The 17,867-nt window shown below is 45.7% G+C and overlaps 1 protein-coding gene across 1 annotated transcript in view; it reads right to left on the bottom strand.

The window, feature by feature from the left end:
- The window catches only part of DAPP1 (dual adaptor of phosphotyrosine and 3-phosphoinositides 1), a 54,681-nt gene that overhangs the window by 19,727 nt on the left and 17,087 nt on the right, over positions 1-17,867 (bottom strand). The window contains exons 2-4 of the mRNA XM_062199140.1: positions 15,648-15,770; positions 12,453-12,586; positions 94-224 (exon numbers count right to left, since the gene is read on the bottom strand). Coding sequence (XP_062055124.1) covers positions 94-224; positions 12,453-12,586; positions 15,648-15,770 — 388 coding nt within the window. The remainder of the gene's footprint in view (positions 1-93; positions 225-12,452; positions 12,587-15,647; positions 15,771-17,867) is intronic.

Here is a 17,867-nt window from a genome sequence, read left to right on the forward strand (position 1 = left end):
AGAATTGTGATGTGAGCAAATGGACTTTAACTCTTATTACACTTTATGGCATTTAGACAGTGAAAACTTGCGGTCAAGTTGACAGTCACTTACGGAAGGTGCAGTAGGTACAAGGTCACTTTCCGTTCTTCCTGTTTGCATTGCTGTGTGAACCCGGACGGATTCGTAAATGGAAGGTTCTTCCACTTTCCTTGGATAAGGATGTTTCAGAACAATCAGATTGCCTGAATGAAGACAGAAAAATAAAGAATCAAATGGCATCCCCAGAAGGAAAGTCCAATGCTAACAGGGTGACTGTGCCTGGTTCTGAAGTCTCTTGTGTTTTTCAAGTATTTACTGCTTCATTTTCTCAACATGTACTGAGCACAGACTACATGGCAGGCCCTGCTGCTGGACTCTGAGATATACAACATGAAAGACAGTTTTGGCTTCCTGGTGCTCAGACCAGTAACAGACACAGTCCCCCAGGCCACCAGGCTCGGGAGACACCACCAAAGCGAGCCACAGATGGTGCCAGCACGTAGGAGGCCCTGAGGACCCTTTCTGTGGCAGGGTTCAGGAAAGCATTCAAAGATGGGGTGACAGTTGAAACAGATCCTACAAGAAACCCAGAAGCCTTCCAGGTGGGCTTTACAGAAGCCGTGAGAACAAAATGGAAGACTTGCTCCGGAATATGGAGAATCCCCTCCATTGCCTCGATTTTTTTTTTTAAAGATTTATTTATTTATTTGAAAGTCAGAGTTACACAGAGAGAGAAGGAGAGGCAGGGAGAGAGAGAGGTCTTCCACCCGCTGGTTCACTCCCCGAGATGGCCACAACAGCCGGGGCTACGCCGACCCGAAGCTAGGAGCCAGGAGCTTCCTCCGGGTCTCCCAAGCATGTGCAGGGGCCCAAGGACTTGGGCCATCTTCTACTGCTTTCCCAGGCCATAGCAGAGTTGGATCTGAAATAGAGCAGCTGGGACACGAACCAGCGCTCATATGGGTAGCTGGCACTGCGGGCGGTGGCTTTATCCACTATGCCCCAGCACTGGCCCAGATTTTTTTATTAAACCAGTTTTAGAACAACCTTGTAACCAATCAGTGGATCTCAAAAAACTGGACTCACTGCCTTCTCCCCTCCCTCTTAACCACCCAATTAAAATAAACTAAAGGAGGCCTTGAGTTTTCTTAAGTGAACATGAGCTGAAGGGGTGGCTCACGTGTGATCATGTCCACCTGTGTCTCAGGGGCTCAGGGGGTGGTGAGGCAGCAAAAGGGCTCCGGCCAGGGGGCTTGGGAACTTCACACAAAGACTTGGAGCAATTCTGAGTCAACACTGAGGGCATTTCCCCTTCTGCCTCCTCCCCTCAGTCAGTCAGTCAATCAGAAACTAGAAACTTTGCCTACCAAAAAGGCAAGTGAAGGGTTTTTTCTGCCTTGCTCTGGTTTCCTTTTATTTCACAGGAGATTTTTATATGATAAGTCTAGCGTTGTATCAGACATTGAGGAGATGTGAAAAATCCAGTAATTTATTCCAAAGCATTCCATGCCCTTGGCTAGAGATGTAGCACCTGTTCTTATAGAGCTTACATTCTCAGAAGGGAATGAGAAAAGAAAAGAAGAGAGGAGAGGAGAAAAGGAGAAGAGAAGAGGGAAAGGAAAAAAAAGATGATATGACAGGTGCAAGCTGTGCCAGGGAACAATGAAGACAGCAGAGAAAAGGGATAAAGAGTGAGAAGGGGGGGCTGGGCTAGAGTGATATTTGACATGTGTGGTCAGATCCAGCTCCCTTGAAAGAGTGATTTAAGGGGCTGGCACTGTGGCATAGTGGGTGAGGCCGCCACCTGCAGTGCCAGCATCCCATATAGGCACTGGTTGAGTCCCAGCTGCTCCACTTCCAATCCGGCTCTCTGCTGTGGCCTGGGAACTTGTGCCCCTGCACCTGCATGAGAGACCCGGAAGAAGCTCCTGGCTCCTGGCTTCGGATTGGCATAGCTCTGGCTGTTGTGGCCAACTGGAGAGTGAACCAGTGGATGGAAGACCTCTCTCTCTCTCCCTCTCTCTCTCTGCCTCTCCTTCTCTCTCTGTGTAACTCTGACTTTCAAATAAATAAATAATAAAAAAGAAAGGGTGATTTAAAAGCTAAGAGTATAGATCCTGAATTGGGGTAAGGGAGAGACAACAAGGAAAGAAAAATGCCTCCTCTTTGACTTAAACAAAGACAAGGACTTAATATTAATGACGTATTATTAGTCTGCACAAAAGTTGTCCGATGATGTTTGAATCTGTACAGTGTCTGGCTGCAAAATCAGCACCGTGGCTTCTGACGCCTGGGCCCAGGTAATGTGGTGCTGTAGAAGGGAAAGGTGGGCTGAGAAAAGCCAGAGGAGGGCCTCTGATCTTGGCCCCAGAAAATGAGCTCCCATGGCCCCTACCTCTTTCTATGTGCAATTTCACATCAGGATCACTGGGCTCAGCGTGAAAAAATGGGGTGTGCATTTTCGGAGCCCCAGTCCCTCTTGCACACTGTGTGCTCTTGTCAAAGAGATCCTTTCATGAGAACAGAGCCAGTCATTTAAGGAGAAGGGGCTGGTTGCAGTTGCTCAGTCAGAACGAAAGCAGTGATGCCGGAGCTGTGCAGGCTCAGGGCTGCCTGTGCACCAGGGCACCGCTGCACACGCATGGAGAGCTCCAGGCGGGCTCCTATGTGACCTGCCCTCGAGAAACAGCCCCAGCGAGGGCACCCTGTTGTGGCAGGGCACAGGACGCTCAGGCAGGTCAGATATTATGATTCTTTGATATAGACTATTCTTAAGCCCTTAAATGAAATTCTAATGATGGCATTTTGGGGAATATGGATTTTTCTAATGTTAAGGTAAAAAAAGCTAAGGGCGAGAATTTAGCTTTGCATTTAAGACATGGTTTATGTTGCCTGAGTCTCCTATCACAGTACCTGGGCTCTATTCTTAGATCTGGCTCCTGACTTTAACCTCCTGTTAATGCAGACCCGAGGAGGCAGTAGGGGATAGTTCAAGTAGTTGTGTCCCTGCCACCCATGTGGAATGCCTGGATTGAGTTCCCAGCTCATGACTTTGGTCGTGCATAGACCTAGCCCTGGAGGGCACTTGGGAAGCAGCTTAGCTGATAGAAGCACTCTCTCTCTGTGTTGCTCTCGGCTCTCTCTTTGCCTCTCAAATAAATAAGAATTCTTCAAAACATAAAGATCTAGATGCCACCTTGTTCTGGGAATCAAAGCAATGGCCATTTAATAGGCACTGACTCTAGCTTTGCTATAACAGTGGGAGAAAGGGTGACTGTCACCTAAGGCTCAAAGCAGTTCACAACCTGCAACTAGTTTGAAATCTTGTGTTTTATCTTTAAAGCCACTGCAAGGTTTTCATGCTATTCCATGTACTTAATGTGAACATATCTTTAAATGATACTTTAGAAGGGTGTACCTGCTTGATATGACACCCACATCCCAAACACACTCTTACCTATATTCCTGTTGTTACTGTAGCAAAGTACCCCAAGCTCAGTAGCTTAAAACAACTCCAGTTCTTCCTCTGACAGTGCCAGGGACCAGTGAGTCTCACCAGCGAAAGAGCAAGGTGTTGGCTGCTTCCCCTGTGCAGCCCCGAGGGCGGAGTCCTTATTTTGCTTTTTCTAGCTCCTGGAGGCTGCCCTCATGTCTTGACTTTCAACTCTTTTCTTCCATCTTCAAAATCAGCAGGGCGAGTCCTTCTCAGGCTGGTCCTCCCTCTCCAGCCTTCTATTAAGGGCCTGTGATTGCAATGACCCCCCGGGTTATCCAGCATAATTCCCCACTCCTAAAGTGGTCTAATGAGCAGCCTGAATTCCATCTGCAAACCGAACTCCCTGTCGCCACATAACAGAACACACTCACAGGTGTGGGCAGCAATGTGGAAGTCTCTGGGAGGGGCTGTGATTCGGCCTATCAAACCCTTCTCTCTCAGTCCCTGGGAGACAGGCAGAGACCCGAGGTTTGGTGTGCTGCAGTGTAGGGACTTCGGGGCTGGGAATACCGGAGCCTGCAGAGCCGTAACCACATGGCATTAGAAAATCATTGCCTCTCCAACAAGCACATTTCCAAGCTCGGTGAGTCCCTCAGAGCAGGTGTGACATCTCAGATATCATTGCACCTCCGTCATGTGATAATTTGTGCCATGATGAAGGCTTGATGAGGGAGTGACTGATTGCTACAGTAATTCTGGCTTAAATCAAGGGAGAGACTGAGTTTACTCAGTCTCCCTGGTGCACATCTGCCTTGGTGGTGGGGCCGGCACAAGACAACCACTTCAGGTATGACTTCAAATCTCCACTGGGGTGGGGGACCCAATGATCCCATAGCCATCTTCTAAAGGTTAGCCCAGCAAAAGTTAAAGCGAGGGGGGCACTCAGTCAACCAGGAAAGTAGAACTGAAGGTGCACTGATTTTAACTGGTAAGATCATGAACGAGGCTAGACTGAATCGCAGGATGAGAAAAAGGACAAACCACTCATAAAATGATAACTTCTGCTGATACTAATCTGCTCCCAACAGGCGGGTCTCCTCCGCTGACCATTCTTGCTCAAGACAGACTGCGATAGATAGATAAGATAGGCTTCCGGCTGGCTGTGGGGCTGACAGTGGCTTCCCCTTCTGTAGAGACTGCCTCCTCCCAGTACGCACAGGCAGACGGCCTCAGCTTTGCTGGACTCCCATGGCCAGCCACGCTCATTCCGTTCACTTCCCGGGGATCCACTTGTCTGGAGAGAAGGTCTACCAACTTCAGTTTCTGAACTACATGAAGTCACCCATTGTCTCCTGTCTTTGACACGCAACCTGGTTTCAGGAATCCTCAGTGGAGGGACATTTTTGAGATGATCAGAACGGGCTCAAGGCAGGCATTTCATTGTACTGAAAGCCTAGGAGTTGCCATGATTACTGAGTGGATTCCTTGTTGTCTCTTGCTTGTTCAGCTTGTCCTTGAATTCTGGAAGCCTGTATTAACATCCTTGGTGAAAATTTGACTCCCCTTTGCAATCAAAAGAAACTTATCTAATGTGATGTAATGTATTAATTTCCACCCAAGATCCAAGACAGCACCACAGCTCTGTGGAGACAACCTCTGGATTTGTGATCTTTGGACCAAACGGACTCCAGGCCTTGGTGGGAAGATTCAGATAAAAGGCAACAGGAGGCAGAGATGGCAGAGAAAGAAGAATGAGGAAGATCACCAGCCACAGGGCTTGGAAACTCGGCTGTCAGTTTCACTTCAGTTTCTGAACTACATGAAGGTGCCTGCTGCTTCCTGCCTTTCATGTGAAATCTAGTTTGGGGCACTCAACTTCAGGGCATTTGAGAGATGATCAAGGAGGAGCAGGCCAGGCATTCCCATGTGCCGGCTGAATAATAACTCAGGGAGGTTTAACAGCTACACCTACAACTCTGCATGCAATCACCTGAGATGGCCCCGAAACACACTTTCTCTTATGTTCCAGCAGGAGTTTAGAAGAAGAGGAAGAACAGTGTGGAGCCGCAAGCCCTGTCGTGGTATCTAAACAGTGCAGGGCAGAGCACGCATTGCTCCTACAGGGAAGCGCTTGCTTAAATGTTTCTCTGATACACATTCTTTCATACACGTTCAGGAGGTGGGTGTTTAGGCATTAAGTCCCCCAGCTGGCCTGTAAGGTGTTTGAGGACAGGAATGAGATCTGATTCCTGCCCATCCCTCGACTGGCACTCCATACATACTTGTTGAATAAAAATAAGATTGTATCTACGCGTTTCATCACTGCCCTCAAGTTCAGACAGCAAACTGGCATGATGGGTTCCTGTCTGCCCTGCCAAGGGGAAGTGGTTTTCTGGGAGATGGGTGGTAATTGGAATATTTGAGATCATTGCCCTTCCTTCTTTGCTCCTCCTTTGCAAATAGACTTTAACCCACTCTCATTCATGTCTATACGAAGGAGCTGTCAAATCTTATTTCCAGGCCCACAGGAAGAAATACATTGAAGTAGATGAGTAGAACCTTGAGCCAGCACAGACGATTCTGTTCAAAAATAAAATCAGTTCAGATGCTTTTTGGAGGGTTCACTTGATTCTGCCATTCCTATGAATCCACGTGGAGTAGGATTAAAACTTGAAGATGACACAGCAAACATTAGATAAACAGATTCCCGTTGTTTCTAACCTACCTTTCTCGTGATATACCAAAGAATTTATGGCCCTCGCATAGCGTCTGATGGAATTAATTATCACAAAAGGGGTTCATTAGATAACAGTGATAATGACTGAATGCTGACACTAGACCAAGAATCCTAAATGTCCTGCATGCCTAGTTCCCTTCAATCTGCACCAGCTGTTCAAGTATGACTCGCTGCCATCAGCTCTTTAAGATGATGAAACTCGCGTTCAGAGAGTAACTTGACTGAGAACACATAGCTGGCAAATGGCAGGGGCCAGAATTGCATGGGGAATTCATGTGTTTACTCATTATACCATAATTATCCTCAGCCGCAGCGTGATCACCATGGCAACCTCAACGGCTTGTGAAGTGCTGTTCTCTGTTGTGGGTGAGGACTCACAAGTCTAAATCAAACTTTGAAGAAATGGATTCTTTAGGAAGCAAGTGGAGGAAAAGACACGGGAATTTTTGCTTGAACATTTCTTGCCGGGTCTCAGTTTCTTCGTGTATAAAGGAGAAGTTAATTGGTTCTCCAGCTCCGTCCCAATTCTAACCTCCTGCAAATCTGGTTAAACACACAAACCCAAGTAAGGGAGGGAAACAGGAGGAAGCTTAGTAACCAAATGCTTGTCCTGCTTCCCGTGAATGCACAACTTCCTTTTTTCACCTTTTCCTTTTCTTTTCATTGTATTTGAAAGGCACAGGCTGAGCGAGAGAAGAAAGAGAAGGAGGGAGGGAGGGAGGGAGGGAGGAAGGGAGAGAGACAGAGAGAGAGACAAGATAGACAAGATATCTTCCATCCACTTATTCTACTTCCAAAATACCCGCAGCATCCGAGGCTGGACCAGACTGTTGCTGGGAGCCAGGAACTCAATCAGTCTCCCATGTGGGGTCCAGCACCTGCTGCTTTCAGGGTGTGCATTAGTTGGCCTGGGAAGCAGAATTAGGACAGGAATCCAGGCACTCCTATACAGGATGCAGGCATCCCAAGCAGCATCTTGACTGCTGTGCCAAACGCCTGCTCCCAGACATGAACATTTTAAGAGTACCTCTAATATAATTTCTCTAAAGGCAATTCATGAAAATCAAAATAACAATAGCAACCAATGCAAAGGCAGAAGCTCAAATGGATTCAGATTCTTCAGAATAATGGGTTTATATCGCTCATCAAACGTAGTAGTGGAGACTGAAAAGAAGACAGAAGAACAGGATTGAGCTATGTGTTGTAGCCTTGCCACCGCCCACAAATCTCTCAGATCATTGTGGTAGGGACTCTTCCCTTCCAAAAGCATCCGAGACCATGCTGTGCTGTGACAATACTGTACTGCACTGCCATGCTGGCCCAATTTCAGGAGACAGAAAAGTGTATGGAAAGCACTATGCTTTAAGATGAAGTCACCTGGATTCTAGTGTCAGCTCTGATATTTATGAGCTGTGAGCTGTGCCACTTTTCTTCTGCAAGTAGATAAGCACCTCCAATTTTTCATCTCGTCATCTGCAAATGGGACCGTTGTGCCCATATACATTATTGCAGGTGGTCGAGAAGATTAAATAATCTGATATATGTGAACACAGGTAACACAGTGCCCAGAGCTTACTAAAAACTCTACAGATTTTGGCTTCATTCCTTTCCTTGCTTAATTTTTTTTCTTTTTCCAAATATAGCTCATCTATAGACTAAGAAAATTTTTATTTTTGTCAAGCATAAACTAAAGAAGTGACCCTGAGTGTGGCTTAGCAAACTTCCGAGTGGGTGCTGGTTATTTTCAGAAGCGTCACATAATTCTCAAATTCAAATTAACTTTTAAACTTCATTATTTTAAAATGCCACCGGAGTGAAAGGTGACAAATAAGATAATAATAGTGGTAGCCATTCTCAAAGGGCTGGGAATCCCCATATCAGAAGAAAAAGGGAAGTGGAAATGTGACATTTAGGAAAGAACCTGATAGGATCTTTAAAATTGAGAACCAGTTATTATGAAGGGTAAACACAAACACTGCACTTGACTTATGTCATATTTTCTCAGGCTGAATAGCTGATAAAGTCACAACATGGTATAATAAATTATACATGACATTTTCATACAAGAAGTATTGAAATATAAACAAAAGGTAATGGGAAACAATTTTTGTTCTAACAATATTTGGATATTTAGGCATAAAGATAAATTCTGTGTACACATTTTCTGTGTGCTTTTAGGGTTGAGGAAATTTGTTTTTTGTTTTGTTTTGTTTTGTTTTTTGCCAGGCACCATTTGGATATTTGTAATATCAATGGGCCATACAAAGTTATTAATTTACAAAATTAGCCTGCTATAGATTTAATGAACTCTGAGTCCTGTCTGTGGTTGCCTTGGCAGAGCCAGACCAAATGATTTCATGGGCCCCAGCTGGGGAGCTGGGTATTCTCCATTGCTAGTTAGCTAATTTCAAGAGGATGCAATAAAAAATTGACAATGGGCCATATATGTTTATACTAATAAAAATTTCTAAAGTTTCCAAATTTGAGCTTAGAAATCATGTACAAAAACGAACATTTTATTTAACATCCTACTATTACCAATCAAAGGCAACACAGAACATACATGCAACACAAGACATCATGTCAAATTATGCTTTGTGTCTACTTTGGAACTTAAAGTTGTGAGAACTTTGCTGGTTGTGATGTTGCCACATAAGCTTCAATGTAAGCATTGTTGGTGGGACATCTGACTGACAGAATGTGGAAATGATTAGCTTTTATTCTTTTAGGTTCTGGGACTTAGCAAACAAACTGACAAAAATCCTTCTCCCCATAGAGCTTACATTCTATTATGGAGAGGAAGATTTAAAAAAAAAAATTGCATTATATGACATGTTAGAAGGTAAAAAGGGTCATTGAGAAAAACAAAACAAGAGAGTATATTGTACCTCTATTATATATTTGGGAAATTATTGGCTTTTAAAAAAGGATTTATTTCTTTATTTGAGAGGTAGAGTTAGACAGTGAGAGGGAGAGACAGAGAGAAAGGTCTTCCATCCCATGGTTCACTCCCCAAATGGCCACAATGGCTGGAACTGGGCTGATCTGAAGCCAGGAGCCAAGGAACTTTCTCTGGGTCTCCCACGTGGGTGCAGGGACCCAAGTGCTTGGGCCATCTTCTGCTTTCCCAGGACATAGCAGAGAGCTGGATGGTAAGAGAAACACCAAATCAACAAGAAAAGACCTATTTTTAGAAGGTGGTATCCCAGTTTCCATTCACCATTCTGCCTAGGCCGTAGTACTGACTCAGTGACTTCAGGGTAACTTTTGGGCTTGAGAGTCACCATGACTCCAGCCCGGGACTAGAACCAGCACCCATATGGGATGCTGGCACTGCCGGCCCCAAATTATTGGCTTTTAAGAACTGGAAGCATCTTCAGCGTTCATGGGTACTAATAAGGAGAAATTAGAGTGAACAGAAACTTTAACAGAGAGATTAGAGAGATTAAATGCAGACCGTGATGAGGGAAATGGGAAGTTATAATAATGGAATCAAAGTTGGTAAGAGGCTTAGATCATGTCAGGAAACCCCTGGTCTTCAGAACAAGAAGCAGAAATCCTGACAGTTTAAAGACTGGAGACTAGCATTAGAATTGGAGAAAGACAGAATAAAGCAGCATTCATTCCTTTAAGACAAGTCCACACTTTGACCTGCTCCGAGTACAAAGATGTTTCTCATGACCCACAGCCAAGTACTGTGGATTTTACACTACTGAAGACGTTACGAAATTGTAAGGCAGAAGTGTAAGGTTTTGGTTACTTGGACATCATCTCCCTTGCTATTCCTGCCGGTAGATGAATGTCAGATAGTCTCTGTAATAAACTCACTTTCTGGGTACTGCCAGGTATGGCCAGGCCTACGTCTGGCTGACAGGAGTGGCCTGAAATATCTAATTCTAGCCCTTTCCATTGAGGAAATCTAGGAGAGCCTCGCAGGGGTCTGATCCTCTGTGGAGACAGACGCTGTCCCTAGTGATCATGATCAAACGAGGAGTTTGCACTGCATCTGATGCTGACCAAGAAATCATCAGCCCAGAGCCAACACTAGGCACCCAATCAACAAGAAAAGACCTATTTTTAGAAGGTGGTTTCCCAGTTTCCTTTCACCATTCTGCCTAGGCCTTAGTACTGACTCAGTGACTTGAGGGTAACTTTTGGGCTTAAGAGTCACTGTGACTCCAGCATGCTATCTTGCTTCCTTCGGCCTCTTACTCCCAGAGGGACAGGATTAGAGCACTTATCTGTCATGGTTTTTACCTCTTTTCCCCAGGCTCAGTGGCTTTGCGTTCATCTGCCTGGGACAGATAAGAGGAATAAAGTCAGCGGAGCATAACTGCGGGCTTGAAGCCAGCAAGTCAAGTACCAGGGACCTCTAGCAGGAGTTCAAATAGCAAATCCACCATTGGATAATGAGTAGAACAGAGGAGAGGCACTGAAGAAGATGAAAATCTTAGTTTCTTAAGTTTTACTTCAATAAATAGGAAAGTAATTATAGTAATGATGGTGATACAGCAAGTCCTAGCTTCAGAGAAATAGGAGTCTGGACTACAGATCTTTATAATTCCTAATGCATTGATCAGTCAGGATGACGTATTAAGCTTAACATTGTCCCAAATGCCATGTCAAGAAACCTTGACTTTGGAGCAGACTTAAGTGATCCTTTTGCCTGGTGATTGGCTCAGTGTCACAAAGCTTCAACCAGGATGCAGGTCTGAAACTGCTTTGCAATTTGTCAGTAGACATACTATGTAAGTTTTCCCTAACTTGGAGAACGACAGGAAGGAGTAAAGAGAACGAGCAAAGGACTTAAAAATAGAGTCTAGGAGAACAGTTTGAAAGAAGGGAGTGGAAAGATATCAATAGCTTTGAAGGCCACACAGAGCTCCTATCCACAGCCTTCCATTCACTCATCTATTCATTTATTTAATGGGTAAAATAGTCACCAGAGCAAACCTGGCAGATATGGAGAGGACAAAAACAGAGGTAGACAAAACAAAGATCCAGCTTCAAAAATCTCCTCTCCATTGCCAGTGACCAAGCATTGAACAATACAAATGTAGAGCTGGACACAAGGGGTGAGTTTGAAGTGAAAACAATCTTAGAAACTGAAATGCTTATCAAGGTCAAGGCAGCAATGGAAATAACAAAGATATATAATGGGAACAATGGAAATAACAAGGGTCTTCAAAAAGTTCATAGAAAATGTGCATTATGAAAAAACTGTATGTGAATTTTCAATTTCTTTGCATCAAAATAAAAATTTTAGCTCTAATTTTCCATGAATTTTTTAAGTGCTATTTGTTTATGAGGACAACTGCTGGTAAAATCATGAAGTGATTTGCGTGGTTAATTTGGAGAATTACCAACTGTTAAAAAAAAATGATTGTAGCATCAATTTCATAGGTTAGAATATTCTATTGCAGGCCTGGTGTGGTCAGTATGAAGCAAAACCACTGGCTTGTGGTTTCCATTGTGCCGTTCATCTACAAAGACACACTGTGTGATTCATATCAAGGTCTATCAGGCCACAAAACTCCCAGAAAAGGTAGAAAGCCAATGATGGCATCTCAGTCCACCACACTGAAGTTAGCAGAAAGCCCATGATCAAATTTACCAGGAAAGCAAGTCTGGACAAATTCATGGTAAGCAGTCATGTGATTAAGACTTGAGTTCCTTTTGTGCCACAGGTTCTTGGAGTTTCCTGGCCTTTGATTAACTGAGATTTACCATCATTTAGGACAAATAAAGCTGTGACTCTGTATTACAAATATAGGGGTAAGCTTTTCCACACTTCATTGGAATGGTCTGGACAAAGAAGTTGGATAAATTAGGTACCACAAGAGGTGTTTATTTCCTGTTTCTTGAAACCATGACTTTTTCGGTTTGATTCTCTGACCATTTCTTTTTTTTTTTTTTAAATTGTAAATATTATAAAATGGATAGCCCATTTTATAGAAATTGTACATTTTTAGTCAATGCAAAATCAATCCAATAAGTGGTACATCAGAGAAAACACCTACTTTATACAAAATATATTGTTTTCTCCTATAGATAATGTTTACATATAAAGTGTATACTTTATTAATGTAGCATATGACATAGTAATAGACAAAATGTTCCTAAGCATATCAAATGGCACAGCGTAGGCATACAATTCAGTGGAAGTGACAACTCTGACATTCTTTGATTGACATCTATCTTGATCCTCCCTCATGCTGCAACAGTATCTCACAGTTCAACAGAGAGTTCAGAACTTACCTGTCTCGCTACCAATCAGAGGCTGATTTGCAAAATGCTTGACAAAATCCTTCAAAGACGAGTATTCATTAAAGCCAAATTTAAATGAATATCCAGTATGCTCAACATGAAAGTGCTTGACAGAGTCTTTGGCTCTGAAAGGGAAAAAGACATGTTTACAATATTTAAAAAGTGAGTATTTTTTTCAAAAGAAAATATATTCTTACATAACTCTTTCTGAAAACCCAAGTGCCTGGGCCACCAGTCGCTGCCTCTCAGGGTGTGCATTAACCAGGAAGCTGGATTGACAGCAGAGAGAGCTCTCACCCACTTTTATCCACTGCTACACTCCCTAAATGCTTGGAAAGGCTAGGAAATCAATCCAGGTCTTCCACTCAGGTGGTAGGGACCCAACTACTTGGGTAACCACTTACTGCCCCCACCCTCCAGGGTGCCCGTTAGCAGGAAACTAAAGTCAAGAGCAGAGCCAGAATTTAAACCTAGGCATTCAGGTGTGTGATGTGGGGGGTCCCAATATGCACCTCAATTGCTAGGCCAAAGGCCCACCCCCACACCCCAGGCCCAGCGTACTGCTATTTTATGTATAATTTACTCAAGCTTATCTTTTCTTTAATTTTTTTAACCTAGAAATCTTTTATTTAAGGTATACAAACTTCATGCATTTTGTATATACAAATTTAGGAACACAGTGAATCTTCCCACCCTACCCTCCCTCCTCCCCACACTCCCACCCTTCTTTCTCCTCCCTCTCCTACTCTTCCACTTGCCAAGAGCATTTGTCCTATCATGAGCTTAAGGGCAGGGACTTGGCAAGATGGAAGATGCCCGTGACATCCTCACCAAATTCTCCTCTGTCCTTGGCCCTCCTCCCTTACTTGTCTGAATCCTGTTTGTGCCACTCATTTAGTCCTGTGAACCCAAATCTTGTCCTCCCTTGCCTAGCTCTCTGTCTACTGAATAAAATATCATGTTTCCTGCCATAGCCTTTTCCACTTTTGGAAACCAGGCAAAGTACTTCTTTGTCTATAGATCCACTTTATTTGAGCCCAGCCTATCTTTCTAGCCTTCCTCCACTATTCCTGTCTGGGCTGTCCATGCTCCAACATGATCAGGCATCAGAATCACTGCAAAGGCTCTTTAAAACCCAGATTGTTGGGCTCCATCCTCAGATTCCAACTCAGGAGGTCTGGGGGAGAGGGCCTGAGAATCTGCATTTAATATTTATTTGACAGGTAGAGTTATAGACAGTGAGAGAAAGAGACAGAGAGAAAGGTCTTCCTTCCATTGGTTCACTCCCCAAATGGCCGCTACAGCCGACACTGCACCGATCCAAAGCCAGGAGCCAGGTGCCTCCTCCTGGTCTCCCATACAGGTGCAGGGCCCGAGCACCTGGGCCATCCTCCACTGCCTTCCCGGGCCACAGCAGAGAGCTGGACTGGAAGAGGAGCAACCGGGATTAGAACCCGGCGCCCATATGGGATGGCGACAGCTCAAGAATCTGCATCTCTAGCCTATTCCCAGGTGATGCTGCTGCTCTGGGGATGTCCCTTCAGAACCAATGGGACTGCTGTTCATGAGGAATCACCAGCCCTGGCACTTAGCTCATCTCCTCCTCTCCTCTGCAACATCTTCCCCCATCTCTGCTACTGGAAATCTTAGCTACCAATTAAGTTCAATTCAAATGCCATCTCCTTGGACAAATACATGGCAAGTCCAGCTTCAGTTTTTATTTTTCCTCTTCTCGAGGAGCCTGAATAGAGAATTCAGTCACATTGTACATGACTTCTGATGCAGAGCAACAGTGAGAGTGCGATTTATGCTGTTCGAAGCCACGATGTATTTTGGTAATTTGCTATGGAACATGGAAACAGACAATGAAGGCCCTGGACACAACGAATAGAGAAGCAGATATGTAAATTCTTGGCCTTTGACTTCACAGAAGCCTGTCATCAGTTATTTAGGAAAAGACTTTCTTAGCCAGTTTCTCACTTGGATCAGGGAGGACATGACAATCAGAAAACAAAGGCTGTCATGGATTTGGATGGAAAAAAGAGGATTAGACAGGAGAAGGGAGTGTGTGCGCTGAGGTAGTGAGGACGACGCCCGCACCAAGTAGAGCAGGGAGGAGATGGAGACCTGTCTTACGCCAGGGCAGCTGAGGGGTTGCGTTATGTCCTGGTGTGATCAGAATAGGAACCCGATAGGTCCTAATGGGCGGGTGGCTGATGGAAGAGTCCTCTGCCTAATTCCTTGAGACCTACCCAGAGCCCAAGGAGAGTGGCCTCCTGTCCACAAGAGACAGTGCCAGATGCTGTCAGAGAACCTGTCCCCTCCCTGATTACCACAGCTAGGTTAACATCTGTGATCTGGGAGGCCAGCCAGGAAGAAGCAGGTGGTAAAGAGATACTGTGGAAGGCCTGGGCAGTCACCACATTTGGCTGGGTGCACCTGTTAGAGACTGGCTTAACTTTCCTGCCATTTGGGGGACGTGGAGCCTCAAGAAAGAAAGTTGGGTCCTTTACAGGAAAAATTGGAAAATTTCTTGTTATCTGCTTGGGTTTGTGATTCCACAACTCGTATCATCACAGATCATTCTGATGTTTTAGAAAATGATGGAAAGGATCCTGGTTGGGTTTCAGGAATTTGCATTCTGATGCTCTTTCTCTCCCTCCCTCCCTCCCATCTCCCTTCCTTCCTCCCTCCCTCTCTATCTCCCTCTATTTCTCCCTCCCTCCCTCTCTCCCTCCCTCCCTCCCTTCCTTCTTCCCTCCCTCCCTTCCTTCCACTTTCCCTCCCTTCCTTCCTTTCTGTCTTTTCCTTCCCTTCTTTCGTGTGTGTGTGTGTGTGTGCGCGCGCGCCAGCTGCTTCAGAGCCAGCAGCCCTGGGCAGAACCCAGGCAATGTGTTGGGGCCACCACGCTCTCCTTATCATTGACTTATTGGGTCCCAGATGTTCCCACACTTTGGGTTCCAGGTCCTTCATAGCCACATGCGAAGACGTGACAATCCCTAAGGCTCCTCTAGCTCCAGCTTTTCTCCTGCTAGCAGACACAGCAGGGGCGTTTCTCATAGAGTCGCTGCTGAGTTTGGAGTCCTCCGGCTTGGAGGGGAGGGGTGATCCGGCAGTGAGCGATGCTCAAGTCCGTAAGTGACAGGTGGTCCCCGGCGGCATTCCTGCAGTCCTCGGGTGCCCTACCTCACAGAGAGCGAGTACAGGCCGCTCTGCTCATTGCTGTCCCTCAGCAGGTAGCTCCCGTCACATCCATTGGACAAGAGAAGTGCCTCGGCGGCGTGGCGTGTGAGGTTGCCATGGTACCACCTGGAAAGCAGAGGACAGCGCTGTCACTCAGGGCAGGCTCGGGGACACTTCCTCCCCTGGGTTTTAGGTCACAGGTCACCTCGCAATGTCGTCCACCAGAAGTAAGTAGCCTGGAAACCCAGCCCCCAGCCCAAACCTCAGGACGCGGAAATCCCTGGGAGGGGCTGAAGAGGAGCGCTGAGAACATAGTCCTGTGTTGAACCTGGTCTCCCAGGCCCTCAAGGACCTCACATAAAGACAGGGTCTGCAGCACGTGGAGATGAGGTCGTCTAACCCAGGGAGTGGTGTCCACTGGTAGAAAGGAGGATAGGGGCGAGACTGGTATGCAGGGGGAACCCACATGAGCAGGGGAGCCTGCAAGCCAAGGAGAGAGGCCTGGGTAGACAGTCCCCTAGGGCCCTCAAATATTACCAAACCTGCTGGTGCCTGGATTTCTGACTCAGGCCTCCAGAGCTGGGAGACGACAGCGTTCGCTGTTGAGCCCCAAGTTACGGTGGTTTCTTCCAGAAGCCCCAGCTAACTCACATGGTGTTGCTTTGCAAGCAGATTTTTTTCTTTTAAATTCCAATCCCAAACAGCCATAATAACAAGCTTCGACCTATTTTCTTTCTTTTCACTGCTGTTTCTCACCCTCTTTTGCAAGAGTGGTCCTATTTCACAGAAAACTGTAGAGTAATGGCACTGGAAGCCAGCAGCATGGGTGAGATGCAACCAGTCACAGGGGCTCCACATGCTCTTAGTGAGGAGCAAGCTCCATCACATGTGTTGTTTCAAATGCATAAGAGCTGGGGAGGTTCCCAGGAGATGCAAACTGATCTGTATGTGTGTATTTGCGTTTTAGACAAAGTAACAGGACACCCAAGGTAAAAGAAAAAAATCCAAATAATCCAAAAGAAGGCATGGTCAAATCAAGCTTTCACCTACCTTTGACCCCTGCTCCTTTCCCCAAAGGACCCCAATGTCAATCACTTTCCTGTTTCCTCCTGACAGTCCACACATCTACAGGCAATGCATGTATCCCCGGCCACTCCTAATTCTGCAGAAATAAGAGTGTGGCAGGCACAGTGCTGTGCACCTGGTCCTTTCCCTTAATGACAGGCACTTCACGTTCTTTCTCACGACATGGGAGCGGCAGTAAAGTGCAATGATTAGGGTTGTAGCCCCAGGAGTGGGCCTGCCTGGGTCTCAGTCTGTACCAGTCAGAGCCAAAGCCTTGGGCAGGTGACTTAACCCACCTCAGCCTCAACTTCCTCAAGTGTGTGAAGGTTTAATACCAGTCACGCCTGGTGACCGATTGTCGGTGCTGCACACGTCAGCACAGTGCAAAGGTTGAAGCAGGCCCAGAGAACAGCCGTGCTCAGTACCTGTTCACAGCCTTCAGGAAGCCACTGGGAGTCACAAAGCCATCACTTTTCATTAATCCTCTGTGATACGATTTTCTTGTTGCTCAAGTAAAATTTCCTGTTTCTTTCCCTTTAGTTTGGACAATAATCAGGGAGCAACCAGAGGCGCTGGCTGACTGCAAGGGGCCCACGGTCCAGGGCAATGGCAAAGAAGCAGAGAGGGGCCATTACACAGACAACGTCAAGGTGAGGAGTGGGGTGCTATTAAAGAGCGGGTAGTGTACAAGAGCGTCGAGGAAGAGCCCTGCTCTCTAAGTGAGGGGCCTTGTCCTGAACCATTCTGGCATCCACTGGGAACTTGTGTCACCTGAAATTTTGGGCTGCATAATAAAGAACAGATGTAAGGGCCTCTGTGGAAGGCAGTGTCTCCCGCAGGTCCATCAGACAGCTGCTTTCTGAAGCCGCATCTCCTATGCATGTTTCTTGAGCGTATTTCCTCTTCGGGCAGAGATGCCTCCATCCAAGATTCGAAATGTGTTTGCTAACTGAAAGCAATGACGTGACGAGCACTTTCTAAGCGTCCTTACTGAGTGGTTTACCCAGAGCAGCCCTGCTCATTGAACTGATTCCCAGACAAGTTCAAATCTGCTCACTACAAAATGCTTGCAAAGAACAGCTGGAAGAACTACAAGCGAAGCTGTAACAAACACCAAGTTCAGCTGAAGCCAAAATTCTAATTCTTGTTGATAGAGGA

Source organism: Lepus europaeus, chromosome 8, assembly GCF_033115175.1.
Source record: "Lepus europaeus isolate LE1 chromosome 8, mLepTim1.pri, whole genome shotgun sequence".
Classification (NCBI taxonomy): Eukaryota; Metazoa; Chordata; class Mammalia; order Lagomorpha; family Leporidae; genus Lepus; species Lepus europaeus.